Here is a 22478-nt window from a genome sequence, read left to right as displayed (position 1 = left end):
TTTAGCCCAACCCTAACTAAAGCCCAACTCACTTTAGCCCAACTCTAACCCTAATGGAAAAATAGAAATAAATACATTTTTTTATTTTATTATTTTTCTCTAAGTAAGGGGGTGATCAAGGGGGGTTTGATTTAATAGGGTCTATCAGTGATAAAAAAGAACCAAGAGGAAAAATTTCCTAATTTTGCCCTGTGCTGGCCGACAGATCTCATTTTCTCCCGGAAGAGGACGCCGGCGGCCCAGGGGACTTCATGGGGGGTTGCCGGGACAACGGAGGTATTAGGGGGGATCGGGGAACCCCATTTCTCTCTCCTCTGATGTGCAATCACATAAGAGGAGAAATTAAATGGAAAATCTGACTTTTTTTTTGCAGTCGCTGTTCAATAATATCGTTCGGTATCGTTAATAACGGCAATCGCAACACCGGTGTCTGTAAAAACCAACCCAAATCATGTTCTCTGGGGTCTCAGCTACCCCCTGTAGCTGAAACCATGGAGAAATTCCAACTCTGGGGGGCGCTATACCCTTATTCCTCAGCGCCATTAAATAGCAGCACTGTGACATAAGTACCCTTAACTGCTGACGTTAAAAGGCGTATTGGCGGTCGTTAAGGGGTTAAAGTGGAGTAAAAGTGTTAAACCATTGTCTTCCTCATGCTGTTCTCCTTCCACTCGCACTTTTTCCATCCATTTCAACATTTTCATTGCCCCCCAGAACTCTTTGTAGGGTTTGCCGGAAAAATGCTCTGATTTCCCATTAACTTCCTTTATAACGTTACTCAAAACGAGCATCCGATGATTAGGAATTGTTAAGTTTAAGTAAGGGCATCAAAGCATTTTAGTGCTCGCGCTCATCCCTAATAATAACACCAGCTAGTGACTAGAGTTGAATTTAGTATTTACTACTCACCTGTGCGGTTATCTGTAGGAATCTCCTCTTTACACCGCTCATCACTCCTCATATATGTCTCTGTGGTATTAATATGGGGCAGATCATTACCCTGAAACAAATATTGTCAAAGTTACAGATAGATGAAAACTTAGTATGATTACCAAAAATTACATGTCAGAAGTAGTAGTAATTTCAGTTAAATAGCTGCAAGTCTTCTGTATAAATACAACCTGTTGGCACCCAATTCTAACCAGCAGTCTCCATAACCAGAAATTGTGAAAAGATCCAGACAACATATAATCTCTATGATCAGATTTATCCTGTCATCTCCGCCAAGTATAAAACATACACTGAATGTCCAATTAACTAGAAGCACCCATAAAGTAGCGCTTTGGACCTCGTTTGGCCTTTAGAACTTCAAACGAGAGACTAGCGAGCTTCTTTTTTTTTTTTTCAGCTCAAGTTCAGGACACTTTTAGGGTCTGGAGAATAATAAAGAACATTTGAATTACATTAAAAAGTAGATGCTAATCGAATTTCCTGACTAAATTCAAGGAACTGTGAAATTCAAATTTTTACAGCTAAAGGCCGGCTTCACACTTGCGAGTTTTACGGACGTAAGAGCGCAGAAACTACGTCCGTAAAACTCGCAAAAAATACGGCACAATTATTCTCTATGCCTCTGCTCCTATCTGCCGTATTTTACTGATCAGTATTATACGGCTTTCTACGGCCGTACAAAATCGCAGCATGCTGCGTTTGTCACCGTACTGCGCAAGAAATACGCCAATGAAAGTCTATGGAAGCGTGAAAAATACGGATTACACACTGACAAGCAGTGTGACTTGCGAGAAATACGCAGCGCTGTTAGAGAGAAAAGCCGGCAATTCAGTGCGGTGTACAGAAATATCACACTGACAGCTTACAGTAGAATAGGTAGAATAAATGTGTACACATAGAATAGGTATATATATATATATATATATGTCAGTGAGACACATATATGTATATATATTAATATTTTTTCCAGCGCTATACAGCTTGAAAGCCGGTAATTCAATTACCGGCTTTTTCTTTCTCCTTCCTAAAACCCGACATGATTTGAGACATGGTTTACATACAGTAAACCATGTCTTCTCTCCATTTTTTTTGCAGATTCCACACTACTAATGTCAGTAGTGTGTATCTGCAAAATTTGGCCGTTCTAGCTCTTAAAATAAAGGGTTAAATGGCGGAAAAAATTGGCGTGGGCTCCCGCGCAATTTTCTCCGCCAGAGTAGTAAAGCCAGTGACTGAGGGCAGATATTAATAGCCTGGAGAGGGTCCACGGTTATTGGCCCCCCCCTGGCTAAAAATATCTGCCCCCAGCCACCCCAGAAAAGGCACATCTGGAAGATGCGCCTATTCTGGCACTTGGCCACTCTCTTCCCATTCCCGTGTAGCGGTGGGATATGGGGTAATGAAGGGTTAATGCCACCTTGCTATTGTAAGGTGACATTAAGCCTAATTAATAATGGAGAGGCGTCAATTTTGACACCTATCCATTATTAATCCAATTGTAGTAAAGGGTTAAATAAAAGACAAACACAATATTTAAAATTATTTTAATGAAATAAAAACAATGGTTGTTGGAGTATTTTATTCTACGCCCAATCCAGTCACTGAAGACCCTCGTTCTGTGAAAGAAAAAACATAATAAACCAACAATATACTTACCCTCCGCAGATCTGTAACGTCCAACGATGTAAATCCTTCTGAAGGGGTTAAAACAGTTTGCAGCAAGGAGCTTTGCTAATGCAATGCTACTCCTCGCTGCAAAACCCCGGAGAATGAGTCTAAATATAGATCAATGAGCTATATTTAGCTTCATTTGCGGTGAGGCGCCCTCTGCTGGCTGTTCATAGATCGTGGGAACTTACCTAGAAAGCTCCCAGGCTTAAAAACCATTGTTTTTATTTCATTAAAATAATTTTAAATATTGTGTTTGTCTTTTATTTAACCCTTTACTACAATTGGATTAATAATGGATAGGTGTCAAAATTGACGCCTCTCCATTATTAATTAGGCTTAATGTCACCTTACAATAGCAAGGTGGCATTAACCCTTCATTACCCCATATCCCACCGCTACACGGGAATGGGAAGAGAGTGGCCAAGTGCCAGAATAGGCGCATCTTCCAGATGTGCCTGTTCTGGGGTGGCTGGGGGCAGGTGTTTTTAGCCAGGGGGGGCCAATAACCATGGACCCTCTCCAGGCTATTAATATCTGCCCTCAGTCACTGGCTTTACTACTCTGGCGGAGAAAATTGCGCGGGAGCCCACGCCAATTTTTTCTGCCATTTAACCCTTTATTTTAAGAGCTAGAACGGCCAAATGTTGCAGATACACACTACTGACATTAGTAGTGTGGAATCTGCAAAAAAAATGGAGAGAAGACATGGTTTAGTGTATGTAAACCATGTCTCAAATCATGTCGGGTTTTAGGAAGGAGAAAGAAAAAGCCGGTAATTGAATTACCGGCTTTCAAGCTGTATAGCGCTGGAATAAATATTAATATATATACATATATGTGTCTACTGACATATATATATATATATATATAGACAGTATATATATATATATATATATATATTTTTTTTTTTTTTTCTTTTTGGGACACATGGATCATTTCTATAGCGGTATGCCGGTTTTGCAAGCCTGCGAGAAAACCACGCAGTACGGATGCCATACGGATTACATACGGAGGATGCCATGCGCAAAAAACGCTGACACACCCTGCCTACGGAGGAGCTACGGACCACTATTTTCGGGACATTTCAGCGTATTACGGCCGTAATATACGGACCGTATTTTCATACGCTGAGTGTGAAGCCGGCCAAAGAGTAGAATAATAGAGAAAAGGTACACCATGCGCAGTGCAGAAGTAAGACAGTGGGCTGAGGTAGCTGTGCAGAGAATTGGATGATGAGCTATGGCACCAGGATGGGTGAGCAATCAAGTGAGTATCTTATTTTCACCCCTTTGCCAGCCCTCAATATACAGTGGGAAAAATAATTATTTAATATACTGCCGATTTTGCAAGTTTTCCCACTTACATAGAATGGAGAGGTCTGTAATTTTTTTGTAGGTACTCTTCAACTGTGAGACAGAAACAAAAAAAATAAATAAAAAAAACATACTGTATGATTTTTACATAACGAATTTACATTTTATTGCATGAAATAAGTATTTGATACAGTAGAAAAAAAGAACATAATATTTGGTACAGAAACCTTTGTTTGCAATTAGAGGTCAGACGCTTCCTGTAGTTGTTGACCAAATTTGCACATGCAGCTCCCCAGAGTCCTGGTCGTTGCAGTAATGTCGCTCTGCCACTAAGGGGAGTGATGTTATGTCTGATTGCACTAAAGGAGTTCAACTGACCAGGTATCACAAGCACACATTACACTTCACACTCTGGCCACTAGGGGGAGCAAAAGGCACTATGTATTCGGCCACTCCTCACACTGGTAAAACTAGGGGTCGGATAGGAAGTTAGGACAGAACGCAGCCTGGGAGAGTCCAGGGAGGACCTGTCAGGGGTGGGTTCCTGACAGGGGCCTAGCAGAACGAATAGAAAGCAACGGAACCGCGCCTGCACTACCTTGCGGCGGTATCCTAAGAAAGGACACAAGGAGAAGGATATTGTGGAAAGTGAGAAACGACATCAAAGCACAAAGGAGAGCCAGTAGGAGTTGTGCCCCGAGAACGGCAACATCCTACTGAGGCGCGTAGCCGGTGACCGGAACACCGAGGAAGTAACTGACTTTATGCCTTACTTCAAATACCGCAGGACAGTTGATTATAGGTCGGCTGTCTACCATACATCACCTAAGCAGACATAGGGGGCAACCGTGGAGAGGGGCGTCTCTAGGGTCCCAGAATAGCTCCAAGCCTTCCCGTCAAACGGGTGTGTCCTATCCAGATAAACTTGGGGGACGGAAAGAGAGAGAGAGAAAGAGAAAGAACGAGAACAGAAGTTGTGAGGGCTATCCCGAATGCTCAGCAGGGAAGAACTACAACACACAGGCGCTAGTGGTAGGCAACGATTTCCACCTGAAAAGGGAACTCTGGATGTGCCTTCGGACCGGCCGGTCTCAGACAGCCCAGTTGACAGTGCTCTGGATTGAGGATCCCGAAGCCTTCATTAAAAGGTAAAGAGACTGCAACCCTGTGTCCTCGTTATTAACTGCGCCTCACACCATCGCCACCTACACTACTGGGAAGCCCTGGGGATATACTTCACCTGTGGGAATGTATACCATCTAGCTGCCATCACATCACCCCAGTGGACCCTAAGCAGCGTCGGTCGACCTGACCGAATACCACAGAAACCTTAGCCGACTTTCATCACTTCTTTTATTGGACGCCCCTTAGCAGGGTCACGGACCGGGTCCAGCCACCGTGACATCCCCAGAACTGAGACAGAGAGGACCGGAACCGAGTAATCCACGGCCCTGTGTCTGGGGGCGCTCCAACTTGGCGTCACGAACAGGATCATACTTAAGCCTGAGGAATCAGGTCATGTGTGCCTTGGAACTGTGTTGGAATTGTGCCTGAACTGTGACTTATTGCAAAGACTGTGCATTGCTAACTGCCACAAAGATTTCCGCCAAAACCGCCGCCATTGTAGCGCCACGAGGAGCGCAGAGGAAGAAGAAGGGCGTGGAGTTGTGGGCGTGAAAGAGCTGAGAAGCGCGAAAAGCAATGGCCGCCCAGTCCAAATATTTCTGCACGTTGAGGACGTGTCCGTCAGCAGCCGAGATCCGCCTCCTGATCCTAAATGGTGGGCGGAGACCAAAGAAACGAAACCGCACACGAAGGGGAGAGCGGGAAAAGGACAAAGAGGACAGCAGCCACGTGGAGGAGGCCATGACCAGTCACCCGGAGCCGGAGTGTGGGGTCAAAGACGAAGACCCCCCCAGTTACCCGGAGGAGCATCACGGCATGGCCTTCGCTGATGACACCGATTCCCTGCAGCTTGGAATGGAGGAGCTGATTGATCAACTCCTGCAGCTGCAGGTAGAGACTAAGTCCTCGCACCAGGTGGCGCCGGCGGAAGACCCGTTGTCGCTGATGTCGACCTTGTGCCGCGATCGGAACCCCTGCTGACACCATCGCAGAGCCCGCCATCGGCAGAGTCGGCCAACCCCGAGGACGTCGTGGAGGCAGGTAAAGATGCCGATCCTGCCCCAGTGGCTGAGGACCTGTTAGTGGGCACGGTCGCAGCACCACCTCCCTATGGCACTCACCGCCTCCAGCGCTTTGATCCCTGGGACCAGGTCACGGGTATGGAGCGGTTCCTCAAGGCCCCGATTGAGCCCATTACGCTGTCGGGAGAAGTCTATGCAGAGCGGACCGTGTACCCCTGGGTGAACCCAGGGTCGGACTTCATGGGGTTCCCCGGGGCCGAAAAGCAGGAGGGAGAGAAGGTGGAGGCCTTTAGTTGGGAAAGCTACCAGGTCCAACTTGCCCGGGAGTGGGAGGAGAAGGAGGCCGAATCTCAGGCCCAGCGCCAGGCCTACCACCGGAGGGATCGAGCGGTCAAGGCCAAGGCCCGTAAAGACTGCAGCACGGATCCGGCCCCGCGGAGGCAGGGCCAAGTGGTAACCTTTTGACTCCGTGGAGGTTGGGGCTTTATCAAGGAACCGGGACTGTATGTGGAGGTGTTCGTCAACCGCAGGGATGTAGAGTCGCATCTATTGGAGGGACACCCGGACCGGGATCTCTACCCGGGAGACATCATCACATACACCAGACACTTTGGGGAGAAGGGCCGGTTTGCATTGAATGTGCATAAAAAGAAAAGTCCGGTGGCGCATCCCCCGACCAAGGCGCCGACCCAGCCGACCCCTAAAGCGACAGTGTCCCCTGGTGGCCAGGCTTCCGCAGTTACCGAGACTACCGTGAACACTCCGGCATGTACCATTGTCAGGACAACCACCTGCACTGTCACCACTACAACCGCCGTAGTTGCCAGAGAGTTGACCACCATGACAACTGGTACTCCAGTGACTCCCAATCAGAGAACTGTGCAGACCCCTGTGTGGGGTGAAGGAGTCCCTTCTGTGGCGCTGTGTAGCTGCCAGTGTCTAGCTAGGCTACCCCGACCGGTGCTACCCCCTGAGCAGCACTAAACCTCAAAACCCTGAAACATGTATATAGTTGACTGTCCCCTGCTCCTTGCCATTAAACCCGTCTAGGGTTAATCATTAAAGGGGTCCCTTCGTTTACCCTGGATCTCTATTGTTTTGTATTTTTCTTTTGCACAAGTTTATCATAGTTCTCAAAGACTGCCGAATCATGGACAGTGAATGATTCACAAACTGTGTTGTAAATAGTTCGCACCTTCTTAAAGGTGCTCTCTACTGGTTTTACAAAGAAGGAAGACTTTGCGAAGAAACGATTCCAGATGACGACGTGGAAGTTTCTTGAGCCTAGCAGAACGAATAGAAAGCAACGGAACCACGCCTGCACTACCTTGCGGCGGTATCCTAAGAAAGAACACGAGGAGAAGGATATTGTGGAAAGTGAGAAACGAGATCAAAGCACAAAGGAGAGCCAGTAGGAGTCGTGCCCAAAGAACGGCAACATCCTACTGAGGCGCGTAGCCGGTGACCGGAACACCGAGGAAGTAACTGACTTTATGCCTCACTTCAAATACCGCAGGACAGTTGATTATAGGTCGGCTGTCTACCATACATTACCTAAGCAGACATAGGGAACAAGCGTGGAGAGGGGCGTCTCTAGGGTCCTAGAATAGCTCCGAGCCTTCCCGTCAAACGGGTGCTGTTGTGAATTCTGTGGCAGAGCTCCCTCCTGTGGTCACAAGTGGTACTTCGGCTGATTCTCTCTGTGAGCTTCTGTTGGTGGAGGAAAGTGGTACTGCGGCTTCTGAGTTTCCTTCCTCAGGTGATGTGGTGAAGTCGTTAGGTGCTGCTCTATTTAACTCCACCTAGTGCTTTGATCCTGGCCTCCAGTCAATGTTCTAGTTTTGGACCTGTTTCCTCCTGGATCGTTCCTGTGGCCTGCTGCTCTGCATAGCTAAGTTCTGCTTTGCTATTTTGTTTGCTGTTTTTTTCTGTCCAGCTTGTCTATTTGTTTTTTCCTGCTTGCTGGAAGCTCTGGGACGCAGAGGGTGTATCTCCGTGCCGTTAGTTCGGTACGGAGGGTCTTTTTGCCCCCTTTGCATGGTTTTTGTAGGGTTTTGTGTTGACCGCAAAGTTACCTTTCCTATCCTCGCTCTGTTCAGAAAGTCGGGCCTCACTTTGATAAATCTATTTCATCTCTACGTTTGTCTTTTCATCTTAACTCACAGTCATTATATGTGGGGGCTGCCTTTTCCTTTGGGGTATTTCTCTGAGGCAAGGTAGGCTTATTTTCTATCTTCAGGCTAGCTAGTTTCTCAGGCTGTGCCGAGTTGCATAGGGAGCGTTAGGCGCAATCCACGGCTGCCTCTAGTGTGGTTGGAGTGGATTAGGGATTGCGGTCAGCAGAGTTCCCACGTCTCAGAGCTCGTTCAATGTTTTTGGGTTATTGTCAGGTCACTGTATGTGCTCTGACCTCTATGTCCATTGTGGTACTGAATTACCTTATCATAACAGTACTGGAGGCCCAAAGTACTAATGATTCTCAATAGAGGGAAAAAAGAAGTTCTGAGACCATTTTTTTTTCTCTGCACTGTGTTTTGCCTTTTTTTTCCCCTAGACATTTGGGTGGTTCAGGACACAGGTGTAGCGATGGACATTAAAGGTCTGTCTTCATGTGTGGATCAGCTCACGGCAAGAGTACAAAATATTCAAGACTTTGTGGTTCAGAATTCTATGTTAGAACCGAGAATTCCTATTCCTGATTTGTTTTTTGGAGATAGAACTAAATTTCTGAGTTTCAAAAATAATTGTAAACTATTTCTGGCTTTGAAACCTCGCTCCTCTGGTGACCCAGTTCAACAAGTTAGGATCATTATTTCTTTTTTACGTGGCGACCCTCAGGACTGGGCATTTTCTCTTGCGTCAGGAGATCCTGCATTAAGTAATATCGATGCATTTTTCCTGGCTCTCGGATTGCTGTACGATGAACCTAATTCAGTGGATCAGGCAGAGAAAAATTTGCTGGCTCTGTGTCAGGGTCAGGATGAGATAGAGGTATATTGTCAGAAATTTAGAAAGTGGTCTGTACTCACTCAATGGAATGAAGGTGCGCTCGCAGCTATTTTCAGAAAGGGTCTCTCTGAAGCCCTTTAAGGATGTCATGGTGGGATTTCCTATGCCTGCTGGTCTGAATGAGTCTATGTCTTTGGCCATTCAGATCGGTCGACGCTTGCGTGAGCGTAAATCTGTGCACCATTTGGCGGTATTACCTGAGCTTAAACCTGAGCCTATGCAGTGCGATAGGACTTTGACCAGAGTTGAACGGCAAGAACACAGACGTCTGAATGGGCTGTGTTTCTACTCTGGTGATTCCACTCATGCTATCTCTGATTGTCCTAAGCGCACTAAGCGGTTCGCTAGGTCTGCCACCATTGGTACGGTACAGTCAAAATTTCTTCTGTCCGTTACCTTGATCTGCTCTTTGTCATCGTATTCTGTCATGGCATTTGTGGATTCAGGCGCTGCCCTGAATTTGATGGACTTGGAGTATGCTAGGCGTTGTGGGTTTTTCTTGGAGCCCTTGCAGTGTCCTATTCCATTGAGAGGAATTGATGCTACGCCTTTGGCCAAGAATAAGCCTCAGTACTGGACCCAGCTGACCATGTGCATGGCTCCTGCACATCAGGAGGTTATTCGCTTTCTGGTGTTGCATAATCTGCATGATGTGGTCGTGTTGGGGTTGCCATGGCTACAAGTCCATAATCCAGTATTAGATTGGAAATCCATGTCTGTGTCCAGCTGGGGTTGTCAGGGGGTACATGGTGATGTCCCATTTCTGACTATTTCGTCATCCACCCCTTCTGAGGTTCCAGAGTTCTTGTCTGATTACCGGGATGTATTTGATGAGCCCAAGTCCGATACCCTACCTCCGCATAGGGATTGTGATTGTGCTATCGATTTGATTCCTGGTAGTAAATTCCCAAAAGGTCGACTGTTTAATTTATCTGTGCCTGAGCACGCCGCTATGCGGAGTTATGTGAAGGAGTCCTTGGAGAAGGGGCATATTCGCCCGTCATCGTCGCCATTAGGAGCAGGGTTCTTTTTTGTAGCCAAGAAGGATGGTTCGCTGAGACCTTGTATAGATTACCGCCTTCTAAATAAGATCACGGTTAAATTTCAGTACCCCTTGCCGTTGTTATCTGATTTGTTTGCTCGGATTAAGGGGGCTAGTTGGTTCACCAAGATAGATCTTCGTGGTGCGTATAATCTTGTGCGTATTAAGCGAGGCGATGAATGGAAAACTGCATTTAATACGCCCGAGGGCCATTTTGAGTATCTAGTAATGCCATTCGGACTTGCCAATGCTCCATCAGTGTTTCAGTCCTTTATGCATGACATCTTCCGAGAGTACCTGGATAAATTCCTGATTGTGTACTTGGATGACATTTTGATCTTCTCGGATGATTGGGAGTCTCATGTGAAGCAGGTCAGAACGGTGTTTCAGGTCCTGCGTACTAATTCTTTGTTTGTGAAGGGATCAAAGTGTCTCTTTGGTGTTCAGAAGGTTTCATTTTTGGGGTTCATCTTTTCCCCTTCTACTATCGAGATGGACCCTGTTAAGGTCCAAGCCATCCATGATTCGACTCAGCCGACATCTCTGAAAAGTCTGCAAAAGTTCCTGGGCTTTGCTAATTTTTATCGTCGCTTCATCTGCAATTTTTCTAGTATTGCTAAACCATTGACCGATTTGACCAAGAAGGGTGCTGATGTGGTCAATTGGTCTTCTGCTGCTGTGGAAGCTTTTCAAGAGTTGAAGTGTCGTTTTTCTTCTGCCCCTGTGTTGTGTCAACCAGATGTTTCGCTTCCATTCCAGGTCGAGGTTGATGCTTCTGAGATTGGAGCAGGGGCTGTTTTGTCGCAGAGAAGTTCTGATTGCTCGGTGATGAAACCATGCGCCTTCTTTTCCAGGAAGTTTTCGCCTGCTGAGCGAAATTATGATGTGGGCAATCGAGAGTTGCTGGCCATGAAGTGGGCATTCAAGGAGTGGCGTCATTGGCTTGAAGGAGCTAAGCATCGCGTGGTGGTCTTGACTGATCATAAGAACTTGACTTATCTCGAGTCTGCCAAGCGGTTGAATCCTAGACAGGCTCATTGGTCGCTGTTTTTTGCCCGTTTTGACTTTGTGATTTCGTACCTTCCGGGCTCTAAAAATGTGAAGGCGGATGCTCTGTCTAGGAGTTTTGTGCCCGACTCTCCGGGTTTATCTGAGCCGGCGGGTATCCTCAAAGAGGGAGTAATTGTGTCTGCCATCTCCCCTGATTTGCGGCGGGTGCTGCAAAAATTTCAGGCTAATAAACCTGATCGTTGCCCAGCGGAGAAACTGTTTGTCCCTGATAGGTGGACGAATAAAGTTATCTCTGAGGTTCATTGTTCGGTGTTGGCTGGTCATCCTGGAATCTTTGGTACCAGAGAGTTAGTGGCTAGATCCTTTTGGTGGCCATCTCTGTCGCGGGATGTGCGTTCTTTTGTGCAGTCCTGTGGGATTTGTGCTCGGGCTAAGCCCTGCTGTTCTCGTGCCAGTGGGTTGCTTTTGCCCTTGCCGGTCCCGAAGAGGCCTTGGACACATATCTCTATGGATTTTATTTCAGATCTTCCCGTCTCTCAAAAGATGTCAGTCATTTGGGTGGTCTGTGATCGCTTCTCTAAGATGGTCCATTTGGTACCCTTGTCTAAATTACCTTCCTCCTCTGATTTGGTGCCATTGTTCTTCCAGCATGTGGTTCGTTTACATGGCATTCCAGAGAATATCGTTTCTGACAGAGGTTCCCAGTTTGTTTCGAGGTTTTGGCGAGCCTTTTGGGGTAGGATGGGCATTGACTTGTCTTTTTCCATCCTCAGACTAATGGCCAGACCGAACGAACCAATCAGACCTTGGAAACATATCTGAGATGCTTTGTTTCTGCTGATCAGGATGACTGGGTGTCCTTTTTGCCTTTGGCTGAGTTCGCCCTTAATAATCGGGCCAGCTCGGCTACCTTGGTTTCGCCGTTTTTCTGCAACTCTGGGTTCCATCCTCGTTTCTCTTCAGGGCAGGTTGAGTCTTCGGACTGTCCTGGTGTGGATACTGTGGTGGACAGGTTGCAGCAGATTTGGACTCATGTAGTGGACAATTTGACCTTGTCCCAGGAGAAGGCTCAACGTTTCGCTAATAGCAGACGCTGTGTGGGTCCCCGACTTCGTGTTGGGGATTTGGTTTGGTTATCTTCTCGTCATATTCCTATGAAGGTTTCCTCTCCTAAGTTTAAACCTCGTTTCATTGGTCCGTATAGGATTTCTGAGGTTCTTAATCCTGTGTCTTTTCGTCTGACCCTTCCAGATTCTTTTTCCATACATAACGTATTCCATAGGTCATTGTTGCGGAGATACGTGGCACCTATGGTTCCATCTGTTGATCCTCCTGCCCCGGTTTTGGTGGAGGGGGAGTTGGAGTATATTGTGGAGAAGATTTTGGATTCTCGTGTTTCAAGACGGAAACTCCAGTATCTGGTTAAGTGGAAGGGTTATGCTCAGGAAGATAATTCCTGGGTCTTTGCCTCTGATGTCCATGCTCCCGATCTTGTTCGTGCCTTTCATATGGCTCATCCTGGTCGTCCTGGGGGCTCTGGTGAGGGTTCGGTGACCCCTCCTCAAGGGGGGGGGTACTGTTGTGAATTCTGTGGCAGAGCTCCCTCCTGTGGTCACAAGTGGTACTTCGGCTGATTCTCTCTGTGAGCTTCCGTTGGTGGAGGAAAGTGGTACTGCGGCTTCTGAGTTTCCTTCCTCAGGTGTGTGGTGAAGTCGTTAGGTGCTGCTCTATTTAACTCCACCTAGTGCTTTGATCCTGGCCTCCAGTCAATGTTCTAGTTTTGGACCTGTTTCCTCCTGGATCGTTCCTGTGGCCTGCTGCTCTGCATAGCTAAGTTCTGCTTTGCTATTTTGTTTGCTGTTTTTTTCTGTCCAGCTTGTCTATTTGTTTTTTCCTGCTTGCTGGAAGCTCTGGGACGCAGAGGGTGTACCTCCGTGCCGTTAGTTCGGTACGGAGGGTCTTTTTGCCACCTTTGCGTGGTTTTTGTAGGGTTTTGTGTAGACCGCAGTGTTACCTTTTCTATCCTCGATCTGTTAAGAAAGTCGGGCCTCACTTTGCTGAATCTATTTCATCTCTACGTTTGTCTTTTCATCTTAACTCACAGTCATTATATGTGGGGGGCTGCCTTTTCCTTTGGGGTATTTCTCTGAGGCAAGGTAGGCTTATTTTCTATCTTCAGGCTATCTAGTTTCTCAGGCCGTGCCGAGTTGCATAGGGAGCGTTAGGCGCAATCCACGGCTGCCTCTAGTGTGGTTGGAGAGGATTAGGGATTGCGGTCAGCAGAGTTCCCACGTCTCAGAGCTCGTTCAATGTTTTTGGGTTATTGTCAGGTCACTGTATGTGCTCTGACCTCTATGTCCATTGTGGTACTGAATTACCTTATCATAACAGGGTGCGTCCTATCCAGATAAACTTGGGGGACGGAGAGAGAGAGAGAAAGAGAAAGAACGAGAACAGAAGTTATGAGGATTATCCCGAATGCTCAGCAGGGAAGAACTACACCACACAGGCGCTAGTGGTAGGCAACGATTTCCACCTGCAAAGGGAACTCTGGATGTGCCTTCGGACCGGCCGGTCTCAGACAGCCCAGTTGACAGTGCTCTGGATTGAGGATCCCGAAGCCTTCATTAAAAGGTAAAGAGACTGCAACCCTGTGTCCTCGTTATTAACTGCCCCTCACACCATCGCCACCTACACTACTGGGAAGTCCTGGGGATATATTTCACCTGTGGGAAGGTATACCATCTAGCTGCCATCACATCACCTCAGTGGACCCCAAGCAGCGTCGGTCGACCTGACCGAATACCACAGGTGGCGTCACGAAACCTTAGCCAACTTTCATCACCCCTTTTATTGGATGCCCCTTAGCAGGGTCACGGACCGGGTCCAGCCACCGTGAAAACCCCAGAACTGAGACAGAGAGGACCGAGTAACCCGCGGCCCTGTGTCTGGGGGCGCTCCACACACACTGCAGCAGGGAATGTTGCCCACTACTCCATACAGATATTCTCCAAATCTTTCAGGTTTCGTGGCTGACTCTAGGCAACATTGAGCTTCAACTTCCTCCAAAGTTTTTCTATTGAGTTTAGGTCTGGAGGCTAGCTAGGCCATTCCAGAATCTTGAAATACTTCTGGTTGTGTGGTTTGGATCATTGTCATGCTGAAAGACCCAGCCACAATCTAACTACAACACTTTCAGAGGTAAGGAGGTGGGTAGCCAAAATCTCACGATATATATGACCCCGTCCATTCTCCCTTCAATACGGTGCAGTTGTTCTGTCCACTGTGCAGAAAAGCACCCCAAAAGTATGATGTTTCGCCCACCATGCTTCACGGTTGAGACGGTATTCCTGAGGTTGTACTCATATTTCTTCTTCCTCCAAACATGGCGAGTGTAGTCGATACCAAAAAACAGTAATTAGACCTACTGGTAATTGTATTTCCAGGAATCCATCCTGACAGCACACTGGAGGACTTCCTTCTTATCCTTGATGGGACAGGAAACACGAGAGGTTAAAAGGACCCTCCCCCTACCACCCTTCAGTGCTTTTCCAAAGTAACACATCTGGATGGATGCAAAAACAAAGGTTTATTCCAACAAAATAATCAATCATACAAATGTTACATCACATGAGTATAAAGATCATACATTAGGGAGGGAACTAATAGTGCTGTCAGGATGGATTCCTGGAAATACAATTACCAGTAGGTCTAATTACTGTTTTCCAGGTCACCACCTGACAGCACACTGGAGAAATACCAAAGGAGACTGGTATTTAGGGAGGGACCACTGCTTGAATTACCTTTCTACCGAAAGCCAACTGAGGTGACACTACATCTAACTTATAGTGTTTAGAAAAGGTACTCAGGCTAGACCATGATGCAGCCCTGCAGATCTGATCTGCCGTAGCCCCCCCTTTCTCTGCCCATGACGTGGCCATGGCCCTAGATGAATGGGCTTTGATGTTGACCAGGGAATTTTGCCCTCTAGCTTTATAAGCTAAACTGATTGTTGATTTTATCCACCGTGCAATAGTCGCTTTAGACGCTTTTCTCCCTTTATTTGGACCCCTGAACTGGACGAACAAATTGTTGTCTTGTCTCTAGGGTCTAGATAAATCAAGGTACCTGAGTACCGTGTCTCTTACGTCTAAGTTGTGGTAAAATCTTTCCTTTTGATTTTTAGGGAACTGGCAAAACGACGGTAAAACAATCTCCTGATTCATATTAGTATCTGAAAAGACCTTAGGTAGAAAAGCCGGATCGAGTCTTAGTACAAATTTATCCTCGAAGATCTGCAAATACGGATTCTGTACCGATAGAGCCTGTAGTTCCCCCAATCTTTTTGCCGACGTGATCGCAACTAAAAATGCGGTTTTAAGGGAGAGTTTGTTGATTTCTATATCCTCCATTACATCCCACGCCTGTTCACATAGGAAATTTAGAACCAAGTTCAGATCCCACAGTGGGACTGATCTTCTAATCAATGGTTTTAATCTCTGGACTGCTCCAGAGAATCTACTAATCCAGGGGTGGGCAGACAGGGAAGAAATCGAAAAATACACTCAGGGCCGCTATTTGGACCCTTAATGTACTCGGTCTAAGACCTTTTTGAAACCCTGACTGCAAAAAGTCAAGAATTTTGGGGATATTTGGATGGTCAGTATCAACTGTCATCTCTCCGCAAAACCCACAGAATCGCTTCCATATTTTTGTATAGATAGCCGATGTCACCGGCTTCCTGCTGGCTTGAAGGGTAGAAATGACGTCATCTGAAAGCCCTTTTGCCCTCAAGACCTTCCGTTCAGGATCCAGGCCGCCAGCTGAAGTGCTCCTGGATTCTGGTGTAGAACTGGACCCTGTAGAAGAAGATCCTATCTTTCTGGTAACAGGAGGGGTTTTCCCACCGACAGTTTTCTTAACAAAGGAAACCAACTTCGCTTCGACCAGTGAGGAGCTATGAGGATGACCTTGGCCTCGTCCTCGCAGATCTTCCTGAGTGTTCTCTGGATCATTGCTAGAGGAGGGAATGCATACAGAAGACCGCGGTTCCAGGGTTGTGAGAAGGCATCGATCGTGGCTGGGCTCTCCCAGGGGTTTAGGGAGTAGAAGATCTTGACCTTTGCATTTTCTTTTGTAGCAAATAGGTCCAACGTCGGCTTCCCCCAACGTTGACACAGATCTCTGAATACCTCGCTGTTCAGTTCCCACTCTGTAGGGGATACGCTTTTCCTGCTGAGGAAATCTGCCAACTGGTTCTTGGAACCCTCCAGGTGAACCGCCGAGATTGACAGAACCGACCTTTCTGCCCACCTGAAGATCTGTTCTGCCAGGTCCTGTAATGCCAGATGTCTTGGGCCCCCTTGATGCCGCAGGAAGGCTACAGTTGTCGTATTGTCTGAGAAGACCTTCACATGTTTGTTCTGCAGCAGATGGTGCGCCGCCGTTAAGACCTTCCAAACCGCATGTAGTTCTCTGTGGTTCGATGACTGGTTGCTGTCTTTCCTTTCCCAGCGACCTTAAAAATATTTTCCTTGGACATGACCTCCCCAACCGAGCTGACTTGCATCTGTCGTAACTGATACGCTCGGTGTTTGAAGCCATGGCACCCCCAGTCGGAGGTTTCTGGAGAGAGTCCACCACACCAGGGATATTTTGACCTGAGAAGTAAGGTTCAGAGTCCGGTTCAGTGAGTTCTGTCTTCTGTTCCAGCTCCTCAGAACTCCCTGCTGAAGCTGTCGAGAGTGAAATTGACTCCATCTTACGCAAGGGATGCAGGTCGTCATCAGTCCTAGTATTTTCATTCCGTCTCTTATCGTATTTCGGCCTCGAGAAAAGTGACGGATCTTCTTTATTATGCCCTTTAGCCTGTCTTCTGGAAGAAAGGACATTCTTGCCTGTGAATCAAGCATGACTCCCAGGAATTTTATTCTGGGTTTTGGAATTAGATCTGATTTCTCCCAATTTATAATCCATCCCAGATTCTCTAGTGTTGAGATGAGGGACTGACAGTTGATCCTGAGCTGGACTTCTGAGTCTGCCGCTACTAAAAAGTCGTCTAAGTAGGGAATCACCATTATATCCTGATTCCTCAGGTAAGCGACCACTTCCACCATAAGTTTTGTAAAAACCCTGGGAGCGGAAGCCAGGCCGAAGGGGAGACAGCAAAATTGGAAATGGTAGATCTTTCCTTCCATGTTTACCGCGAACCGCAGGAACCTCTGGTGACTTAGGTAAATGGGTACATGGTAATATGCACTTTTCAAATCTAGAGTGCACATTACCATGTCTCTTCCCAACAGAGGGATGGTAGACCAAATCGACTCCATTTTGAACCTTTTGTAAAGGACCCAATTGTTCAGATGTTTCAAATTTATAATTGTCCTTGACTCTCCCGACGGTTTTGTTATTGAGAAGAGATTGGAGTAGTGACCTCTGCACTCTTCCCGAGGGGGTACCGGAATAATAGCCACCATTTTTAAGAGGTCCTGTATATCTGACCACATGGGGGATGATGATTTTAGATGGGAGCTGGACACCAGGAATCTTTCGGGAGGAAGGGATGTAAATTCTATTTTGTATCCCTGGGACACGATCTGTAATACCCATGGACTCGTTGTAATCTCCCTCCATCCTCCCAGGAATCCGGCCAGACAACCCCCTACTCTGATGGCGTCATTTCCTGCGGTAGCTAGACCCTGATCCCGAGTAGCTCGCATCTTTGGTTTTAGGCCTGCTATCCCCTCCTTTCTGGTAACTCCATCTACCCTGTTTTCCCTTACCCCTGTAATCGGGTTTTTGATTATAGCGGGGTCTCCGAAAGGGCTGGAATTTTTTAGGTTTTTCTTCCAGGAACCCTTTCTTTACGTCTGCGGCCTTTTCTAAAATATCGTCGAGGACCGGTCCGAAGACCCTGCCCCCGGAAAAGGGTATAGAACACAATTTGTTTTTAGAATGTATGTCACCCGACCAGCTTTTGAGCCAAATAGCTCTTCGGGCTGCATTAGATAGGCATTGACCCCTAGCCGCAAACCTAACAGACTCTACGGACACGTCTGCCAAAAAGGTGGTTGCTAACTTTAGCAAAGGTAGGGATTTCAGGACAGTTTCTCTGGGAGTTTTGGCTATTAGTTGATCTCGAAGATCATCTAACCAAAGGTCCATGGAGCGAGCCACCGATGTCGCTGCAATATTAGCTCCAATAATCGCCGAAGAACTTTCCCAGGCCCTTTTTAAAAGGCCGTTTGCCTTCCTGTCCATGGGCTCTTTTAGATTGGAAGAGTCCTCAAAAGGAATTGCAGTCCTTTTGGATACTTTAGCCAATGGTATGTCTATCTTAGGTATATCGACCCACTCTTTGACTTCGTCTGGATCAAACGGCAAACGAAGTCTGAAGACCTTAGGGATAGCCAGTCTTTTCTCGGCTTCCTCCCATTCCTCCAGAATCATGGATCTGATATGGGAGTTTACAGGGAAGACTTTAGAGGTCTGCAAGCGCAAGCCCCCGAACACCTCATCCTGAACAGAACAAGACGGCTGAGGCTCCTCGATCTGCATGGTATGCCGCACTGCCTCCAACAGTTCTCCTGTGTCTGCGGCGGAGAACAAATATCTTCTCCCTTTCTCCGGAGGATCTCTACTCTCATCTTCCTCCTCTACCTCTGACCCAAAGGATGATGAGTCTTCAGAAGAGTAATCGACCCTCGGCCTTTTCCTTGGCCTCTCTGAAGGTGAGACATGAGGGAGTACCAGACTTGAAACTGAAGCCTGAACTTCCTCACTTATCATGGCTCTCATATGTCATAAGAGACGCTTGTTCCTGTCCTATGATTTTGCAGGTGCATGCTTCACATAGGGGTTTCTGCCAGGTATCCTTTAGTTTAACTGCACAGATAGGACACTTCTTATTTCTACCGGGCTTCTTTACCGATTTCTTGGACAAGGAGACTGCCTATAAAAATATATATATATATATATATATATATATATATATACATATATATATATATATATATAGCAAACACTGGCGTCCCTTTTTTTTTTTTTATCCAGGGCTTCCCTACTTACTAGCGCTGCCGACTCCTGCCTCTGCTCTAGCTGCGTCCTCCATGATGCTCTAGAGATCGCTACTGCCCCTGCACCATACCTTTTATTCTGTTCCTCTGTTTAATTCAGCGCTCCCGCGCTCTCCACTGCTCTTCCTCTGCACTTCCTGTTGCAGAGACGCCGTCCGTCCCCCTCAGCCGCAAACCGGAAGTGACGTGCGGCCGGAAAGAGAAGAAGGTGTGGCGAGGATCTGCTTCCCCCAGCGGCCGCATGGAGACGCCGGTATCTGCAGAGGCCGCCGCTGGGATCGCTCGCACCAGGGGACGCGACGGAAGGATCGAGAGCCCCCGCCAGGGAGAAGCGATCCCCATACCAGGAGCAGCGCTACACTGGTAGGCCGAGGGACCCTCGGGCGGGTGTCAGCCAGCGGGTGTCTCATGGAGGGAAGGGTGAGGCAGAGCCCCCCCGATCCGCATCCCCCCCGCACAGAACGGTAGATCCTCTCGTCCGTTCCTATCCATGATGGGACAGGAAAAACACTGAAGGGTGGTAGGGGGAGGGTCCTTTTAACCTCTCGTGTTTCCTGTCCCATCAAGGATAAGAAGGACGTCCTCCAGTGTGCTGTCAGGTGGTGACCTAGAAAGATATATTTTGATCTCATCTGACCACATGACCTTCTCCCATGCCTCCTCTAGATTATCCAGACGGTCACTGGTGAACTTTGAACAGGCCTGGACATGTTCTGACATGAGCAGGGGGACCTTTCTTGGCCTGCAGGATTTTAATCCACGACAGCGTAGTGTGTTACTAACAGCAATGTTTAAGACTGTGGACCCAGCTCTCTTCAGATCATTGACCAGATCCTCCCATATAGTTCTTGGCTGATTCCTGACCTTTCTCAGAATCAAACTTACCCCACGAGGCGAGATCTCGCATGGAGCCCAAGACCAAGGAAGACTGACAGTCATGTTTCTCCCTTTTCTAATAATTGTGCCTACAGTTGTTGCTTTCTTAGCAAGCTGCTTGCCTATTGTCTAGTAACCCATCATAGCCTTGTGCAGGTCTACAATTTTGTCATTGGCGTCCTTAGACAGCTCTTTGGTTTTGGTCATGGTGGAGAGGATAGAGTGATTGATTGGTTGAGTGTGTGGAAAGGTGTCTTTTTTACAAGTAGCGAGTTCAAACAGGTGCAATTAATGCAGATGATGAGTGCAGAGTACTAGGGAGGGCTTCTGAGAGAACACTATCAGGTCAGTGACAGCCAGAATTCTTGCTGGTTGGTAGGGATCGAATACTTATTTCATGCAGTAAAATGCAATTTAATTATTTAGAAATGATACAATGTGATTTTGTTTTTTGTTTTTAGATTTTGTCTCTCAAAGTTAAAGTGATAAGAATTACAGACCTCTCCATTCTTTCTAGGTGGCAAAACGTGCCAAACTGTCAGTGAATCAAATACGTTTTTTCCCCACTGCATTAACCAGCTGCCATTTTACTGAACTCACAATAAGTAACAAAAAATTCAGGTTCAGGAGAATCCAAATTTTTTTTTAAAATTTGAGGTGAATTCAATTCACCTCAAACCAATTCAGTTATCTATGAAAAAAAAAAACGACTGAAAACAAGACTTTTACTGCTTTCTTCACATCATAGGGGAGGTCTCCCCATCTACCTTATGATCTTGAGGAACATCGAGATCTTCTTGTTTACAGTCTTGTGGAAGAAGAGGACGGGGACATCTCTCTGGTGTTGTCCTCTCACTGGATAGAACTGGAGGAAACACATACAGGGACTGAATTCACTCTTTACATACAGATAATTATAGGCCGTGTGTATTTAATCCTGTCTATTACCTGGTGATGTTAGGGGCTGAGGAACCTCCATCATGACGTCCTTGTACAGATCTTTGTGTCCTTCTAAATACTCCCACTCCTCCATCGACAAATAAACGGCGACATCCTGACACCTTATAGGAACCTGACACATACAATGATACCGTCATCCCCCGATCCCTCCATAGTGTTAGTGTATAATGTCCCAGCATTCCCAGCAGTGTCACCTCTCCAGTCAGGAGCTCAATCATCTTGTAGGTGAGTTCTAGGATCTTCTGGTTATTGATGTCCTCATGTATCAGGGGGTGAGGTGGAGGCCCTGTGATTGGGCTCAGGGGTCTTCCCCATCCCTCAGACACAGGGTCCTGACAGCGCTCACTAGAGATCTTCTTCACTACTGTGTAATCCTGGTTATGGAGAGACACATTAATAAATCTCAATACAGACATTTCCAGAGTCCTCACCTCTCCAGTTCTGTCCATCTGTCATTCCCATAGATAAGAATGATGTAATGTGACGTCATCAGAATCTCTCACCTCTCCAGTAAGCCGGAAGAGGATCTCTAGGGTGAGGTGTAATATCTTCTCCGCCACCTTGTCCCTGTCCCTATCCATCCTTGTAGGGTCACTCAGGAGAATTCTCTTATATAGAAGATCTCCACTGAGAGGATCCGATATTGTAGGGACCTGAATGGGGAGAAGATGACGATGTAACATCATAAAGATCCCATGTAAGAAATCTCCGGGGCTGTTACCGGCGTCACATGATCACTACATCAAGTCATGGTCCTGTCCTGGCCCGGTATAATACATAGTCCCATTATAGTCACATACAGAGATTTTTCACAGAATATATACAATCCAGGATTAAAAATAAAGAAGGAAATAATGTAAAAAATTTAATTATGTGTCATTAAATGTGACATCACAAAAACACCAAAACAGTATTGGCGCTTAAAGGGTTAATGTCCCCTGCGCCCAGTAATGGGGAATCTCCAGCACCTACCTCCACCTGCAGAGCCGCACACCACATATATGGCTGTTCTGTGCACACAGGACCTGTGATGAGGTCACAGGAGGGGAGGAGTCAGGGGTCACATGATCAGGGGCCGCAGTGTATTCAGAACTCTGCTGTGCTGGTTGTCATGGTGCTGGATGAGGGGAAGTTTGTGTGAGGGGTTTACAGTGTGTACGAAGAGGAACCGTATGTGTGTGATATTTCCCAGAGTGATTATAACACAAAAGGCTGCTCTTGAAACTGTGGACCATTCCCTCTTACAGATTCATCTCTTGGCATCACAGACTTGGCCCTATCTTGGATCTCATCATACCAAACAGGCAGGATATTCAGCGTCGGTGCCCCCCAAGGTTCAGTTCTAGGACCCCTGCTCTTCTCTATCTACACCTTCAGCCTGGGACAGCTCAGAGTCCCACAACTTTCAGTATCATGTCTATGC

The 22478-nt window shown here is 46.9% G+C and overlaps 1 protein-coding gene across 1 annotated transcript in view; it reads right to left on the bottom strand.

The window, feature by feature from the left end:
- Nucleotides 1–22478, bottom strand: part of LOC138666629 (uncharacterized) — a 292085-nt gene that overhangs the window by 23108 nt on the left and 246499 nt on the right. Inside the window, 5 exon segments of the mRNA XM_069754825.1 lie at nt 910–1000; nt 20863–20960; nt 21044–21167; nt 21250–21402; nt 21559–21682. Of these exon segments, the coding sequence (XP_069610926.1) occupies nt 910–1000; nt 20863–20960; nt 21044–21167; nt 21250–21402; nt 21559–21682 (590 nt within the window).

This window comes from Ranitomeya imitator, chromosome 2 (genome assembly GCF_032444005.1).
Source record: "Ranitomeya imitator isolate aRanImi1 chromosome 2, aRanImi1.pri, whole genome shotgun sequence".
Lineage (NCBI taxonomy): Eukaryota > Metazoa > Chordata > Amphibia > Anura > Dendrobatidae > Ranitomeya > Ranitomeya imitator.
The sequence above is the reverse complement of the archived record's forward strand: the minus strand, read 5'-3'. Positions and strand labels throughout refer to the sequence as shown.